At 41.9% G+C, this 16,332-nt stretch overlaps 1 protein-coding gene across 3 annotated transcripts in view; it reads right to left on the reverse strand.

Moving 5' to 3' along the window:
- The window catches only part of LOC122540216 (claudin-16-like), a 34,698-nt gene that overhangs the window by 13,657 nt on the left and 4,709 nt on the right, over window positions 1-16,332 (reverse strand). For all 3 annotated transcript variants that reach the window (XM_043675604.1, XM_043675603.1, XM_043675602.1), the window contains one exon: window positions 10,974-11,076. In XM_043675604.1, coding sequence (XP_043531539.1) covers window positions 10,974-11,076 — 103 coding nt within the window. The remainder of the gene's footprint in view (window positions 1-10,973; window positions 11,077-16,332) is intronic.

The following is a 16,332-nucleotide window of genomic DNA, read 5'->3' on the forward strand; positions in this document are numbered from 1 at the left end:
TTAAATTTCTAATAAAAATATCTATAAAAAAACATTCTAATGTGCACTATTTTAATAGTCATTACAATTGATCAGTTAATAACCACATTAAATATCACACTGAAGAAACTTGACAAGATTGAGTTAAGGCAAAGCTGTCCATTACCTGAAGAAATGGGAATACATTTTTTTGGAACCTAGAGAGATCACCTTGGATTTTTAACTCAAAACCTGGAGTGGGGATTAAACCCACAACCACTTGATTCCAAAATGAGAACTCTATTAGCAAAGCCAATCAGACAGTGATTTGACTTGGTATTTCAAATGGGATAAAGTCTTCCCAGTAATAATACACACTGAAGCATAGCACACACACACACACCAAGCATTCACACATGACCTTGGTTAGATCGGATTTCTGCCCTGACTTGATTACCTGATTTATTGTATAATCATGTTTGCTTTATTCTATTCCAAGACATTCTCAAGTCTCATAATTGGCCATTGAAAGTCATTAATTGTGGAATATAACACCATCAGTTCTGGTAATCATGCTTTAGAAAGGATTTGAGGTTCTTTGAGGTGTAGAGGAGCTTTAACAGAATGGCCCTATGATTCAGAAACTTCAGGTACAAGATTGGATTGGAGAAACTGGGTTGATTTCTCTTGGAGCTGACCAGACCCAGGTGAGGACTTCAGGTTATTATGGTTCCAGGCAAATACACAAAACATTACACTCCCCGGTGAAGAACAGCAAACTGGTTCCTCTTCATTGGTTAGTCATAACAAGATTATTTCAAAAGATCAAGTTCTAAAGAAGGATCAATCAACTTGAAACTTTAATGCTGTTTTCCCTTCACAGATGCTCCCAGACCTGTTGGATTTTTCCAGCAATTTGTCTTCTTGGTTGTTTATTTGAAAAGATCTCTGCTTCTGAATGTCTTTCTCTTGGGCCTACTGAATTTGCATTCTAAAAAGAACCAAATTAAACAGGCTTTCTTGAGTTAACAAAAGAGTGAGTTTAACAGTTGCCATAAATGTTTATGCAACACAGACACAGGTTACGAATAAGAAGTGAGTCCAAACAACATTTAAAAGTGTACAAATCAGTGTCTGTAAGTCGTTTGTCTTGTTTCCTTTTGACAGTGATTATTTGGCAGCACTCAAAGTGAGAGAGTCCTTGTTCTGTTTCCAGTAGACTGGCTCGTTGGCTACTTAGTGTCTAATAGTCAGAGCAAGAGCATCCTTTTACCAGCAATGCAGACATTACCGACGATGCCCTCCACCGCATCTCCTCCACTTCCCACTCCTCTGCCCTTGAGCCCCGCCCCTCCAATCGCCACCAGGACAGAACCCCACTGGTCCTCACCTACCACCCCACCAACCTCCATATACATTGTATCATACAATGAAAAATCTAGAGCCTTACCGAATTAGTGCACAGAACCTTTTTTTTTGGTTAGAGTAGGAAGATGAGTGGGAGACACTACCTAAGTAGTGTTTCGGTTAAAGCAACCACCCAAATATGTTATGTCACTTATTCAGCAGCCCCGCATCTGCTCCTGCTCAGTGTGCACTCTGCCTACTCAAGAGATAAGTTATTGAAGAAATAATATACCTTCCTGGCAGCCCCTTGGTCCTCGCTCTCACTGCTCCTGCTGCAAAATGGAGGCTACCGATTCCACAAGGTGCGTTTTTAGAGCATTAATTTACCTACCCGGCAGTCCCGTGGCCCTCATTGTTTAGCAACACTCCCCAGGGCCTTACCATTAAGTGTTTAAATCTTGCCCTGATTTGGCTTTCCAAAATGCAGCACCTCACATTTATCTGAATTAAATTTCACCTGCCACTCCTTGGCTCATTGGCCCTGACCTATCAACCTCACCTTGACCTCTTTCCACCTATCACATTTCCAACGCCCCTCTCCCAAGTTGCTCCTCCCTACCTTTTATCTTAGCCTGCTGGACACACTTTCCTCATTCCTGAAGAAGGGCTTATGCCCGAAACGTCGATTCTCCTGTTCCCTGGATGCTGCCTGACCTGCTATGCTTTTCCAGAAACACATTTTCAGCTCTGATCTCTAGCATCTGCAGTCCTCACTTTCTCCTCGAAGACTTTAACTCACTAATGGGTAGTTCTTTGACTGGGACCTTCACAGCACACATGCAAGTGGTCAGACTGAGACTAATACACGCAAACCTCCTGAGAGGAGGAGATAATCAGCTTCTTTGTTATCTCTTCCAGCTCTCTCTCTCTCTCTCTCTTCCTTGACAGTCGACAGATGCGACAATCCATGGATTCCTCAAGAAGTCTTTACCAGGCAGCATTGAAATTAGATCCATGGGAAGTGTGTTTGTCCGTGGCAGTTCTTTTTTAAAAATACATTTTGGAAATAAAAGTTAAAAATGTTCAAAGTACTTGATCACATTGATCCATGAACTTCCCCATAGGACAAATGAAATGAAATGAAATCTTATGAAGGGTGCAAAAGAATTAAATATTGAAGATAAATCACACACACACACACACGCACTTCTAACTGGATCTCTTTACGTTCAGAATGGGGCATTTGTAATTCTATTTGATTTCCAGAAAGGTGGATAGTTTCTCAGGATGTATGGTTGAAGGAGAAAACTCCAACAGAATGCTCTGATAAACTAGGCCTTAACTTTTTCACAAAATTCATGGTCAGTAAAGACTGTTGTCTCCTGCTCCCAATCTTGGAGTGTTTGAGAGCTCACAATAACCATCTTTACGTGGATACTGTCTCTGCTGCTTGTTTAGAGTTTTGGAGAAGTACTCCATTACTCTCTTTGTTCTGGCTTTGTCCTCTTGAGAGAGGACACACCTATCCTTCACCGATGGCTACTTTACATACTTTGTTAAAGTTTAGAGCTTCAAGTGCAAGCTCAGCTTTTCAAAAACATATGAAATGAATTTTTCAGTCCATACTACTTCTGTTGTGTTGCTGTAGTAGGTCGGTCACAGGTGCTTTTTTCTCCCCTGATCTGGGCCTCAGTCAGATAATTTGCTTCCTAAACCTCTCTATGAGACAAGTTTTAAGGCTTGCCAAATATTGAGAGGGACACTAACATGGAGGTTCCTAAGCAGCGCTGTTTTTCAAATGTTCTCACAACCTCACGAGAATCACTCTTGGAATTTTGCAACATATTTTAGTATGGAGTTTCAGAGGCCCTCGCGCTTGGTGACTGTGAACTAATGCAAATGGAGTAAAACTAGTGGACTCATTGGGTGAGGCCCTGGTGGCAAACTAAAAGACATTCTAGTCCTTTATCCAAGTCAGTTAAGTACTTAAGGCCTGAGACCTAATCATTGTTCATAGGGTCTGATGGTATCTTTCTAATGCTCTCTGTGCCTGTGGGTTTTACACTGAAGAGTTCCTTTGGGTCAACCTCAGGTTAGCCATGACTTCCTGGGATTGTTTAGATGGGAAATTTGAGAGGTGATCTGACTGGATCATAGTGGCCAGCTCATAAAATCGGAGAATTGGGACAGCCGCCCACCACCGTCTGGATAAATATGGATCTCAGGGGAATTACTTCTGGGAAATGGTTATCACAGAATGGATATAACTTTATTCAGTTTTTAAAAGTCATTTTGTGGGACATGGGTATTGTGGGCTGGCCAGCATTTATTGCCCGTCCCTAGTTGCCCTTGAGAAGGTTGCCCTTTATGAACAAAGAACAGCACAGCACACGAACAGGCCCTTTGACCCACCAAGACTGTGCCGACACACGGTGCCTTTCTAAAAACCTTTGGCCTCTAAATTGTTCACATCCCTCTATTCCCTGCCTATTCATATGTGTGTGAAGATGCCTCTTAAACATTGTTATTGTATCTGCCTCCACTATCTCTTCTGGCATTACATTCCAGGCACTTATCGCTCTCTGTGTAAAAAAAAACTTGCTTCTCACACCTCCTTCGCACTTGCCCCTTTTATCCCCGAATAATTGACATTTCTATTCTGCTCCAAAGCCTCTACAGCCTTTTGGTAGTGTGGCAACCAGAACTGTACACAATGTTCCAAACCTAGCCTAACTACAGTTCTCTGTACCTGCAAGAACATCAGTAAAGTGATGGAAGATGTCATCGACAGTGCTAGCAAGTAGCGTCTGCTCAGCAATAAACTGCTCAGTGGCACTCAGTGTGGGTTCCACCAGGTCCACTCGAATCCTGACCTCATTACAGCCTTGGCTCAAACATGGACAAAAGAGTTGAATTCCAGAGGTGAGGTGAGAGTGACAGCCCTTTGACATTTGATTGAGTATGGCACCATGAAGCTCTAGCAAAACTGGAAACAATGGGAATTGGGGGCAAACTCTCTGCTGGTTGGTGAGGCCACTTGTGGAGCACTGTGTACAGTTCTGGATGCCCTGCTGTAGGAAAGACATACATAAGTTGCAGAAGTTTCAGAAAAGATTTACCAAGATGTTGCCAGGACTGAAGGGTTTGATTTATGAGGAGAGGCTGGGTAGGTTGGAACCTTTGTCACTGGATGAGGGGTGACCTCAGTAGAGGTTTTTACAATCTCGAGGAGCATGGATAATGCGAATAGCAAAGATCTTTTCCTTAGGTTGGGGGATTTCAAAATTAAGTGCATATTTTTAAGATGTGTTGAGAAAGATTTAAAAACGACCTGAGGGCAACTTGTTCACACAGATGGTAGTTCATGTGTGGAATGAACTGCCAGAGGAAGTGGTAGATGCAGGTACAGTTACAATACATAAAAGACATGAGGCTAAGTACATGAATAGGAAAGGATTGGGGGGATATGGACCAAACACAGGCAGGTGGGACTAATTTAGTTTGGGAAACTTGGTTGGTATTTGATTGGAGGGTCTGTTTCTGTCTTGATGACTCCATGACTCCATAACATACCTTGCCAATTTTTATACTCTATGCCCCGACTGATGAAGCAAGCATGATATATGCTTTCTTGACCACCTTATCCACTTCTGTTGTCGCTTTCAGGGAACTGTGGACCCGTAAGCCTAGGTCCTTCTGTACATTGATGCTACTGAGGGTTCTGCTATGTACAGCATGTTTTCCTCCTGCATTCGATCTTCCAAACTGCATCACCTTATATTTCTCCGGATTAAGCTCCATCTGCCATTTCTCTGCCCAAGTCTCCAGCCTATCCATATCCTGCTGTAACCTCTGGCAATCCATAGCTTTCCCAACCTTGGTGTCATCTGCAAGCTGACTAATCAGGCTGCCCAAATTCGCCTCCAAATCATTTATAAATATTACAGACAACAGTATTGACCCCTGTGGAACACCACTGGTCACAGATTTTCAGTCTTAAAAATACTATTCCACTACTCTCTGTCTTCTCTGACTAAGCCAATTCTGTATGCATCTTACACAGATCCCAGGTGACTTCACCTTTTGTATTAGTTTGCTATGAGGGACTTTGTCAAAGGCCTTGCTAAAGTCCATATTGACAATATCTACTGTCCTGCCTCATCAATCATCTTTGTCACTTCTTCAAAAAACACAAGTAAGTTTGTGAGACATGACCTTCCCCATACAAAGCCATGCTGCCTTTCATTAATAAGTCTATAATTTCCAAATGTGAGTAAATTTTATCCCTAAGAATCTTCTCCAATAATTTCCCTACCACAGATGGAAGGCTGACTGATCTGTAATTTCTGGGATTATCCTTTGTGCCCTTTTTAAGTAAAGAAAAAACATTGGCTATTCTCCAGCGCTCTGTGATCTCTCCTGTGACTGAAAAGGATACAGAGATCTCGTACCAAACCCCAGTCTTTCCTTCACCTGCTTCTCAGCTTTCTGAGATAGATCCCATCAGGTCCTGGAGACTTGTCTAATATGTTTTTAAAACACCCAATACCTCCTTTTTTATATCAACATGCCCTAGAATATAAACAAACCCCTCCCAAGACTCACTATCAACCATGTCCTTCTCCTTTGTAAATACCAACGCAAAGAATGTTTTTAAGGATCTCACCCACTTCCTCTAGCTCCATGCCAAAATTGCTGCTTTTGTCCTTGAGTGGACCTACCTTTTCCCCGCTACCATCTTGCTCCTAGTATATGTATAAAACACTTTGGGATTTTCTTTAATCCTGTTTGCCAAGAACACTTCGTAGTCCATTTTAGTCCTCCTAATTCCTTGTTTATGTGCTTTCCTGCTATTTTTGGATTCTTCAAGGGCTCTGCCTGTCTCCAGTTTTCTAAATCTTACATGGGCCTCCTTTTTCTTTTTGACTAAGCCATCATTATCCATCGGTTTCAATGGGATGTGCTGGTCCTGAACTCTAATCAACTGGCCCTTAGAAGATTCCCATGTGCCAGAAGTGGACTGACCCTCAAACAGCCATCCCAATATATATTCTCCAGTTCCTGCCTAATATTGTGGTAGTTAGCCTTCCCCCAATTTAATACTGTCGTCTGAGAACTACTCATGTCCTTATCCATAAATAACTTAAAATGTACAGAATTATGGTCACTCTTCCCAAAATGCTCCCCCACTGCAACTTCAATCTCCTGGCAAGGCTCATTCCCCAGTATCATGTCTGGTATGACCTCATCTCTAGTTGAACTGTTGACATATTGTTTCAAAAGACCATCCTGGACACATCTAACAAATCTCCATCTAAACTGTCCAAGCCCCTGGCACTGAGTCCCAGTCAATATAAGAGCTGAAAAATGTGTTGCTGGAAAAGCGCAGCAGGTCAGGCAGCATCCAAGGAGCAGGAGAATTGATGTTTCGGGCATAAGCCAATATAAGGGATGTTAAAATCACTCATCACAACAACCCTGTCATCTTTACATGTTTCCATAAACTGTCAATGTATCTGTTCCTCTGTCCATTGACTGTGGGGTGGCCTGTAGTGCAATCCCTTCTAAGTGATTGCACCCTTCCTATTCCTGAGTTCTATCCAGATGGCCTTGCTGGAAGAGCACAGGGTAGGGGTTTGTGGAGGGATCCCATGCTGTCCATTAACACCTCACTGAAAGTTGACATGGGAAGCACAGATAAAGGGTTTATTACAGTTCAAGTTTTCCCATAAACTGGCAGGTGGGGCATGGTCTGCAATGCCTTGCTCCATCCCTCTGGCTGTAAAACTGCCGGCTGATGTGGGTTCAGGTTTTACTGACATGCCCGGCCATCAGAATTGTGTGAGCTCTCTGCAATATGATGTCCCAGCAGGTCCACTTCCCAAGACATCACTGAGCACTTATCATTTACAGATCTGGGAGATCTATCTCTCCTACCAGCATCTCATTTTTAATGGATGGGAGTTCTTCAGCCTCAGCGTCAGTCTGAACAAGTGGTTTTAACATTGAGGCAACTTTTTGGGCGACTACCATAGAGGTTCTATTCATTAATTCCATGGGATCATCTAGATTCCTGACAATGGTTTCAGATAGACCAACTGGAGGCAGTTCCTTTTGCAAGGCAACCTCCGCCACCACTGGCTGAGCTTGTCTGGCCATCGAATGCATGATCGCGTCTTTGGTGAAAACACCAGGCTCTTTCTCCTGCAGTTGCTTTATCTCCCTGATCTCAGTGGACTTCTCAAAGATCACTTGGGATGCCATTCCCTTCGATCCTGCCAAATCATTGCTGAGGACCGGGTTGATCCCATCCACCGGAAACTTAGTGACAATTCTCACTGTCATTGGTCCCAACACAAGCTTGCACTCCAGATGCACCCAGTAAAGTTCCCCTCCTTTCAGTCCCTTTTACCTTTGCACTTGTTGCATTCTCATGCGGGAGGGTCAAGCCTTTTTTTCAGCAGTAGAATTTGACTGGCTCCAATATCATTTGTTCACTTCAACCTAGAAAAATATGGACATCTTTCCTTTGGATTCAAAATTGCATTAACTCTCAGTGAGTTGTTTAACCTTGTCTGCATTCTCAAGAGTAGCTTCACATAGATTCAATGCTGTAGTCACAGCCATAGCCTGGCCTGCTATGCTTTCAGACTGACTGCTATTCTCTGCCGAGGTGTATGTGTCCCAGTAAATCTCATTGACTTTTCCTGTAGCTTCCAACAGTTGACCAGGACATGTCCTACTTTACTATAATTAAAACACCCACAGCTTCTCGGTCTCACCTTTCATTTCATCACCAGCCTTTTTATCCTAAGAAAGGCTCCAGCCCTTCCCTCTCTCCTAATTGTGCTCAGTGTTCTCCAACTCTATCCTTTCCAATTGCTTGGGGATAACTATGAAAGGGGTTTTGAAACAAAGGTTTATGGATCGACTCATAGTCATCAGCCAGCGTAGACTCAGTCACTCTCTTTTCCTCTATCTGCCTTTCTACTGGGAAGGCTATGGAGTTTTTGAATTCTTCAAAGATAATTGAGTTTGAGTGCCCTCTGTATTGAATGTTCGTACCTAATAGACAAAAGCCTTTCACATTCCTGGTATAGCCATGCTATTTCCTGACAGTACAGAATTTTTGATAATGCAGCACCAACACTATTTGATGCACATTTGAGATATCCCTCTTTACTACCTCATAACCAGTGGCTCTCTGCACAGAGCAAAGAAAGCAAACTTCGTACACTTTTCCCTGCAGCAATAAGGAGCACTGTTGAACATGGCCCCACTAGCTGATGTGCTACCATTTGAAAGTAAGAAACAAAGCTTTTTACTTCTGCCTCCTCATGCTTGGGAATCAGATGATCAAACTGAGTTGCATCTACCCTCAAGCCTGAGCCAATGATCTCTGCATTGGACATAGTAGTTTTCCTGCTCACCAGCTCAAGCTGTATAATCTCCAACTCCTATGTCATTTTTTCTGAAATTCTCTCCTTCCACTTTCCTCACTTTTCCATTTAGCTCTCTTGTTCTCTCTATCCCTTTCCACTCCTCTCTCTTTTTAACTGTAAAACATTTGCTACCTTATTTATTTATGCAACCTTTTTAGTATTCTGAAGTGCTCTTGTGCACAACTGTAAGGTTTTTATTTTTTTTTCCTATCGCCAAATTATCCATGGCATTTTATTTGTCCATTAACCACCACCAGTAAATCACCCATGTTTCCAACTGATTAATTTCTATGCAAAGCCCATGAAGGGTAATACAAACCATTAAAGGCGAGGGAGAGGTCGGGAGAGACAACGAGGTTATGCTGTCCCTTTTAAAATTTCAAGTTTATAGACGAATTTCTAATCCTATTCGCCTCACTAAATCTTTCAACAGTCCAAGGGACAGAACTTTCAAATCAACAAAGTAACTTTCCCATTTCTATTAGGAACACACTACCATTGAATGCAGACATCTTTAATAATGCAAACTCAAGAAAGCTTTTTGTGGTTTTCACTTCACTTTTTTTAAAAATTAGTATCAAAGTGAAAACTTATCCGCTGTAATTCTTTAGATTAGTCTGTCGAACGCCTAAATAGAGCATTCCTTCTTTACTCATCCACCTCCTTGTTTGGTTACAATAAGATTTATTTGAAAAGAAATCCCTCCTTCACTTGTCAATGCCTTTCTCAACAAACCAAATAAATTTATGTTTAAGAGGGGCAGTTTAACCAAACTTTTTGAGTTTAAAAAAAAACACAATTCTATTAGTCACTAAATGCAAGAAAAAAAATGCAATCCACATTCACTAATCTTAAAAATAAGAAGTGGGTCAAAATTTAAAAGATATGCAGATTGGTCTCTCTTGTCATTTATGAAGAGCAGATGGTGGAACTTTGATAGTTGAACAGTTGATTTGGGGATTTTTAGCTTTTGCAGGTTAGTTGAAATCCTTTCATCCTGTTTTGTTTTATTCAATGGAAATTGATTAATAATATTCAGAGCAAAAAAAGTCTTTCTTGTCCTGTTTCCTTCTGACTGGCTTGCTGAGTAGTTGGCATTTGCCTGTCAGAGTAAGAGAGTCCTTTTACGTGTAACACAGGGGTGACAAATGAGTGGTTCTTCATCTGTGACCTTCACAGCACACTAGCTCTTGAACTCAAGCTAGTATACAGGAACCTTGGTTCACCAGCATACCTTCTTCCACTTACATACACAGGCCAGTGTTGTAGTCCATTTTTGACCTTTTTCCTTTTACATGCCTTGGAAGGGCAAAACACATAGAATATTTGCAAGAGTTGACTTTCTGCTGAGAAGGGCAAGAGCGTTAGCCCTTTGTTATCACTTCCTGTTATGTCTCTCTCTGTGTTCAAAGCTTGCCTCACGTACCATAGTTACTGCCATGTGATTGGACCCAGATTGGAAACCATTATTGCCAGTATTGCAAGAAAGCACTGAATTTACATTTGGAGTCTCTTTTTTTTTGTCTTTAGCTGTCCTCTTTTAAAAACTAAAAATGCTTTGGAATTAAAAGTTTTAAAATGTCCATAGTATTTTTGGGTACTGAACTGTCATCATGTTAGATTAGTGTTCAATTTGTTAGAGATGTGCAAGACTAAGATATCATGAAGCAAAATAGACAAAGAAATAATGTTCACAATGACCACTTGCACAAAGACTAGGGGATAAGGATTCAAGAGTTTTGTGAAGAGTTACAAGGAGGTTGATGTGAAAGAAATTTATTTTGCAGCAAGTGCTAATATCCTGGAACCGGCTGCGCATGAGGGTCATGAAAGCAGAAACAAGAAATTGGATGGTCACTCACAAATCCTACAAGGATCAAAAAGGGGAATGGGACTGACTGAATTGCTCCATGGAGATCACCATTGATGCAATGGGCCAAAAGGCCTCCTTCTGAGACTTAAAGATGCTATGACAAGGAAAACATGCAGTACCTGGATTACTTCACAACCTGAAGGACTTTCGCATTAATGGAAACATGTTCCATTTTTCACAGACTTTATAACTCCACAAAGAACAATTCTAATTGAGCCATCACCTTATCCAAGGGCTATTAGTGTTACTGATTACATTTTATATTGATGTGGTCAGCCCAGTCCTCTCCAGCACTTTGGCCAATGAACTGCTGGATCATTGCAGCAGGCACTTGATCTTCTATAGCTACTTACGTGGATGTTCTGCTAATATGGAGTCATATTGATCGCATGTTCTGATTCCGTCCATGGAGTTTGTGACGCACTCCCACCACAAACCCCTGCATTTCTGACTGACCTGGGAATGGGAGCCAGAAAAATAATTAGGATCATTTGTGTCTATCTCTATCAGTCAGTGTGATCCTGTTTATTTACCACTCATCTCTGCCCCAGGGTGAGTTTGAACATGAGCTCATCTTACCAAGAAATCAGTTTGCTCACATCTACACTCACATCCAGTTCACGATATAGAATCTTGGACTTCACGCTCTACATGAACTTCCTCACACTCTCGTTACTCCATCTTATTCTCTTTATGCCTTCATGGAATATATGCATTGATAAGAATTTGTTGCACATTCTAATTGCCCTTGAGCTGTGTCCCTTATGAAGCCACATTGAAGGACACTTGGGGGAGTGGGAGTTGGATTTAAGAGCTGATCATATTGCTGTGGGTCTGGAGTCACGTGTAAGCCAGACCAGATGAGGATGGCAAATATCCTTCCTGAATGGACATTAGTGAATGAAATGAGTTTCTTTTTAATGTTTATTGAAGACATTTTCATGAACAATATTGCTGAGGGAAGCTTTCAATTTCAGGTACATTGACTTTATTAATTAATTGGTGAGTTTGTGCCCATGTCCCAGAAAATCAGGCTGACCCTATGGGTAACTAATCCTGTGAAATGATCACAACACTACTATGATCCCTGACACAGTCCTCTATTTTTGTTCTCATCATGCACTTAGTCGGAGAACTGGGGAGGAGAGAGAGACATTTCCCTCATTGCACAGAGTAGCAGATCCATGGCAATAACAATTATCCCCCTGGTCAGCACCGTCAGAATATGTTTGCAACGATTAGCTCAAAATAGCCCAGTTCACCATAGCACTCATTTGATTGATTAGAACAGAATTATATATCGTGTGCTGCCAGTAAGTCCACACCAATGTGTGAAATTCTCACAAGGTTCAAATCGCTTCAGATATTTATATGCAAAGGTTTATTTTCTGATTCTTTTGCCATTTGCCATGGATCAATATCAATGTATTCTTAAGGAAGTTGTGTAACATTAACATGTATTACTGGGCTCTGGGGAAGACTGCAGTGATTTTTCAAATGGAAGCTAGTCTTTTCAAGTTTGAAATATTTTTGTGCTTCAAGGTTTGGACTGATCAGATTCACGTATGCTTTTGTATTTGCAGAATTATATTTGCAGATACTTTCTATTTTGCTCAAAAATGCACAATCTGCAGGCAATCAATGCATGCAATATTTTATAAATTCCCCCACTTTAGAAATATAACCAGCCTGGCTCAAGACTAGGATACAGCCAGACTCTAACCTCACACCTTTAATGCATTGTCTGAGCTGAGATGTCTCCTTTTGTTATAAAACCTTAACTTATCTCGAGAAGGTAACTTAAAAGAAGTTCTGAGATTTGCGTATTAATGAACCAAACGTTCTAAAAGATGAAAGACGTAACAACAATCCAGGTTTGTTCAATTTGTCATTTCAGTTGCATGACACTGTAATGTTTTGCTATAAATTCTGTGTCTTATGTCCTTATTCTCCACAACCATCTGATGAAGGAGCAGCGCTCTGAAAGCTTGTGCTTCCAAATAAACCTGTTGGGCTATAACCTGGTGTTGTGTGATTTTTAACCAGGTTCAAGTAGCAACTCGCTCAATTGCTGAGCTTTCATTTGCTGAGCATAATGCAAAATTTTGAGACAGATAAATGAAGGTGCAATTGGGTTACTTAAGGTGATTAACGGAATCAATGGCAAAATTAGAGAGAAACTACTACCTCTGATGGTGGAGTTCAAAACACAGGAGTATAACCTTAAATCAGAGCCAGATTGCCCAAGGTGAAAACAGAAAAAACTTCCTCATTCAAAAGGGAATGGAAATCTAGAACATCTCTTCCAGGAAGGGTGTCTCTGTGGTTAGGACTGCTGCTTCACAGTACTATTGAACCTGGGTTCAATTCCACCCTCAAGTCACTGGCTGTGTGGAGTTTGTACATTCTCCCGTGTCTGTGTGGGTTTCCTCCGGGTGCTCCGGTTTCCTCCCACAGTCCAAAGATGTGCAGGTCAGGTGGATTGGCCTTGCTGAAGTGCCCATAGTCTCCAAGGACGTGCAGGTGAGGTGGATTCACCATGGGAAATACGAGATTACAGGGATAGAGCAGGGGGTCTGGGATACTCTTTGGAGGGTCAGTGCAGATTCAGTGGGCTGAATGGCCTCTTTACACACTGTCGGGATTCCATACTATGCGAAAGCTGTTGAGGCTGGGAGGGGGGGGTCCATTGAAAATTTAAGAACCAAAACAGATTTTGTTTGTAGGCAAGGGATTAAAGTCTAGAGAATTGAAACATTCAGATGGAATTAATCTGCAAATCAGACATGATCTTATTGAATGACAGAAGAAGTTTGAGGAGCTTAAAGGCAAACTTTTGTTCTTATGCCCCAGTGTCTTGGAAAATATCTACTCCTTAAAAAGGGAAGAAGGAACTAGAACATAGAACAGTACAGCACAGTACAGGCCCTTCAGCATTCAATGTTGTGCAGGCCTTTTATCCTACTCTAAGATCAGACTAACCTACATACCCTTCATTGCACTATCTTCCATGGGCCTATCCAAGAGTTGTTTAAATGTCCCTAATGTATCTGATTCTACTACCACTGCTCACAATGCATTCCACTCGCCCACCACTCTCTGAGTAAAAAACCCACTTTTACTATCTGCCCTAAATCTTCCTCCAGTTACCTTAAAGTTATGGTCCCTCGTGATAGTCATTTTTGTCCTGGGATAGTCTCTGACTATCTATGCCTCTCAACATCTTGTACACCTCTATCAAGTCACCTCTCATTCTTCATTGCTCCAATGAGAAAAGCCTCCCTCAACCATTCTTCATAAGACATGCCCTCCAGTCCAGGCAGCATCCTGGTAAATCTCCTCTGCATCCTCTCTAAAGCTTCCATGTCATTCCTATAATGAGGTGACCAGAATTGAATACAAGATTCCAAGTATGGTCTAACCAGGACTCTATAGAGCTGCAGCATAACCTCTTAGCTCTTAAACTCAATCATCCTGCAAATGAAAGCCAACACACCATTCGCCTTCTTAACAACCCTATCACCTGGGTGGCAATTTTGAGGGATGTATGGACATGGACCCCAAAATCCCTCTGTCCCTCCACACTGCCTAGAATCCTGCCTTTAACCTTGTGTTCAGTATTCAAATTTGACCTTCCAAAGTGAATGGCTTCACACTTTTCCAGGTTGAACTCCATCTGCCACTTATCAGCCCAGTTCTGTATCCTGTCAGTGTCACTTTGCAACCTACAACAGCCCTCCACACTTTCCACTACTTCATCAACCTTTGTGTCATCAGCAAACGTACTAACCCTCTCTTTCACTTCCTCATCCAAGTCATTTATAAAAATCACAAAGCATGGAGGTCCCAGAACCAATCCCTGCCGAACACCACTGGTTACTGAGCTCCAGGCTGAATACTTTGCATCAACCACCACCCTCTGTCTTCTACGAGCCAGCCAATTCCTTGTTCAGCCAGACAGGTTTCTCTGTATCCCATGCCTCCTTGCATTCTGAATGAGCCTACCATGGGGAACCTTAACAAACACCTTACTAAAATCCATGTACGCCACATCCAATGCTCTACCTTCATCAACGTGTTTTGTCACATTCTCAAAAAATTCAACAAAGTTTGTGACGCATGACCTACCCCTCACAAAGCCGTGCTGATTATCTCTAATCAAACTATGGTTTTCCAAGTAATCATAAATCCTGTCTCTCAGAATCCTCTCCAATAATTTGCCCACCACTGACATAAGTTGAGATATGGTGCTGGAAAAGCACAGCAGGTCAGGCAGCATTCAGGAGCAGGAGAATCGACATTTTGGGCATAAGCCCTTCATTAGGAAAGCACTGACATAAGACTGGTCTGTAATTCCCAGGATTATCCCTATTCCCTTTGTTGACCATGGGAATAACATTTGCCACCCTCCAATCATCTGGCACTACTCCAGTGGACAGTGAGGACGCAAAGATCATCGCCAAAGGTGCAACAGTCTCTTCCTTCGCTTCCTGTAGTAACCTGGGGGATATCCGTCTGGCTCAGAGGATTTATCTATCCTTACGTTTTCAAAATTTTCAGCACATCCTTCCTTCCTAACATCAACCTGTTCTAGAATATCAGTTTGTCTCACACTGTCCTCAGAAACATCAAGGTCCCTCTCAGTAATGAATACTGAAGCAAAGTTTTCATTCAGGACTTCCTTTACTTCCTCTGAAACCTGACGCAAGTTCCTTCCACTATCTCTGACCGGCCTTACTCTGGTTATTCTCTTGTTCCTCATGTAAGTGTGGAAGGCCTTAGGATTTTCTTTAATCCTACCCCCTAAAGCCTTTTCATCCCCCCCTTCTAGATCTTCTAAGTCCATTCTTCAGCTCGAACCTGGCTACCTTGTAACCCTCTAATGCCAACTAAAGAGAAAGAAGGGCTTCCTGAAGAAGGGCTTATGCCCGAAATGTCGATTCTCCTGTTCCCTGGATGCTGCCTGACCTGCTGCGCTGTTCCAGCAACACATTTTCAGCTCTGATCTCCAGCATCTGCAGACCTTACTTTCTCCTTAAAGAGAAAGAAAAGCAAGCAGATGTGAAAAATAAAAAAATGCTGGAGTAAGTAAAGGAAACCAGAAACATTGAAGAGTGTTAGAAATAGAAAGGCTGCTTTTCTCTTAAATAACAACAACCTGCCTTGACATAGCAACTTTAGCATGGAGAAAATATCCCAAGGTGCTTGTAATTAAAGGTATTACAATACTCTAAAGAGTTCAGAACTGTAACCACACATCCAAAGAGTTTAGAAGATAAGAATATGATGAGGCTAAAGGGTGTAGCCCAGGGAAGAGGGGCATTCTGGATGTTTACATTCACCAAGTTGAGTAAAGCTGGTCATTTGACGCTAGTGGATTTCCAGAGGCAGGAGCAACAATCAATTCCATCAGGGCTTGTTGCAGAGCATGAGGTCAAGACTAGCCAATCAAGAAGACTGTCATTTCCCAGGAGCTGCCAGTATGTTGATGGATTATATGTGCCCATTGTAGTCATAGAATCATAGAGTCATAGAGATGTGCAGCATGGAAACAGACCCTTTGGTCCAACCTGTCCATGCCGACCAGATATCCCAAACTAATCTAGTCCCACCTGCCAGCACCCGGCCCATATCCCTCCAAACCCTTCCTATTCATATACCCATCCAAATGCCTCTTAAATGTTGCAGTTGTACCAGCCTCCACCACTTTCT

The sequence above is a fragment of the Chiloscyllium plagiosum genome, chromosome 34 (assembly GCF_004010195.1).
Source record: "Chiloscyllium plagiosum isolate BGI_BamShark_2017 chromosome 34, ASM401019v2, whole genome shotgun sequence".
Classification (NCBI taxonomy): Eukaryota; Metazoa; Chordata; class Chondrichthyes; order Orectolobiformes; family Hemiscylliidae; genus Chiloscyllium; species Chiloscyllium plagiosum.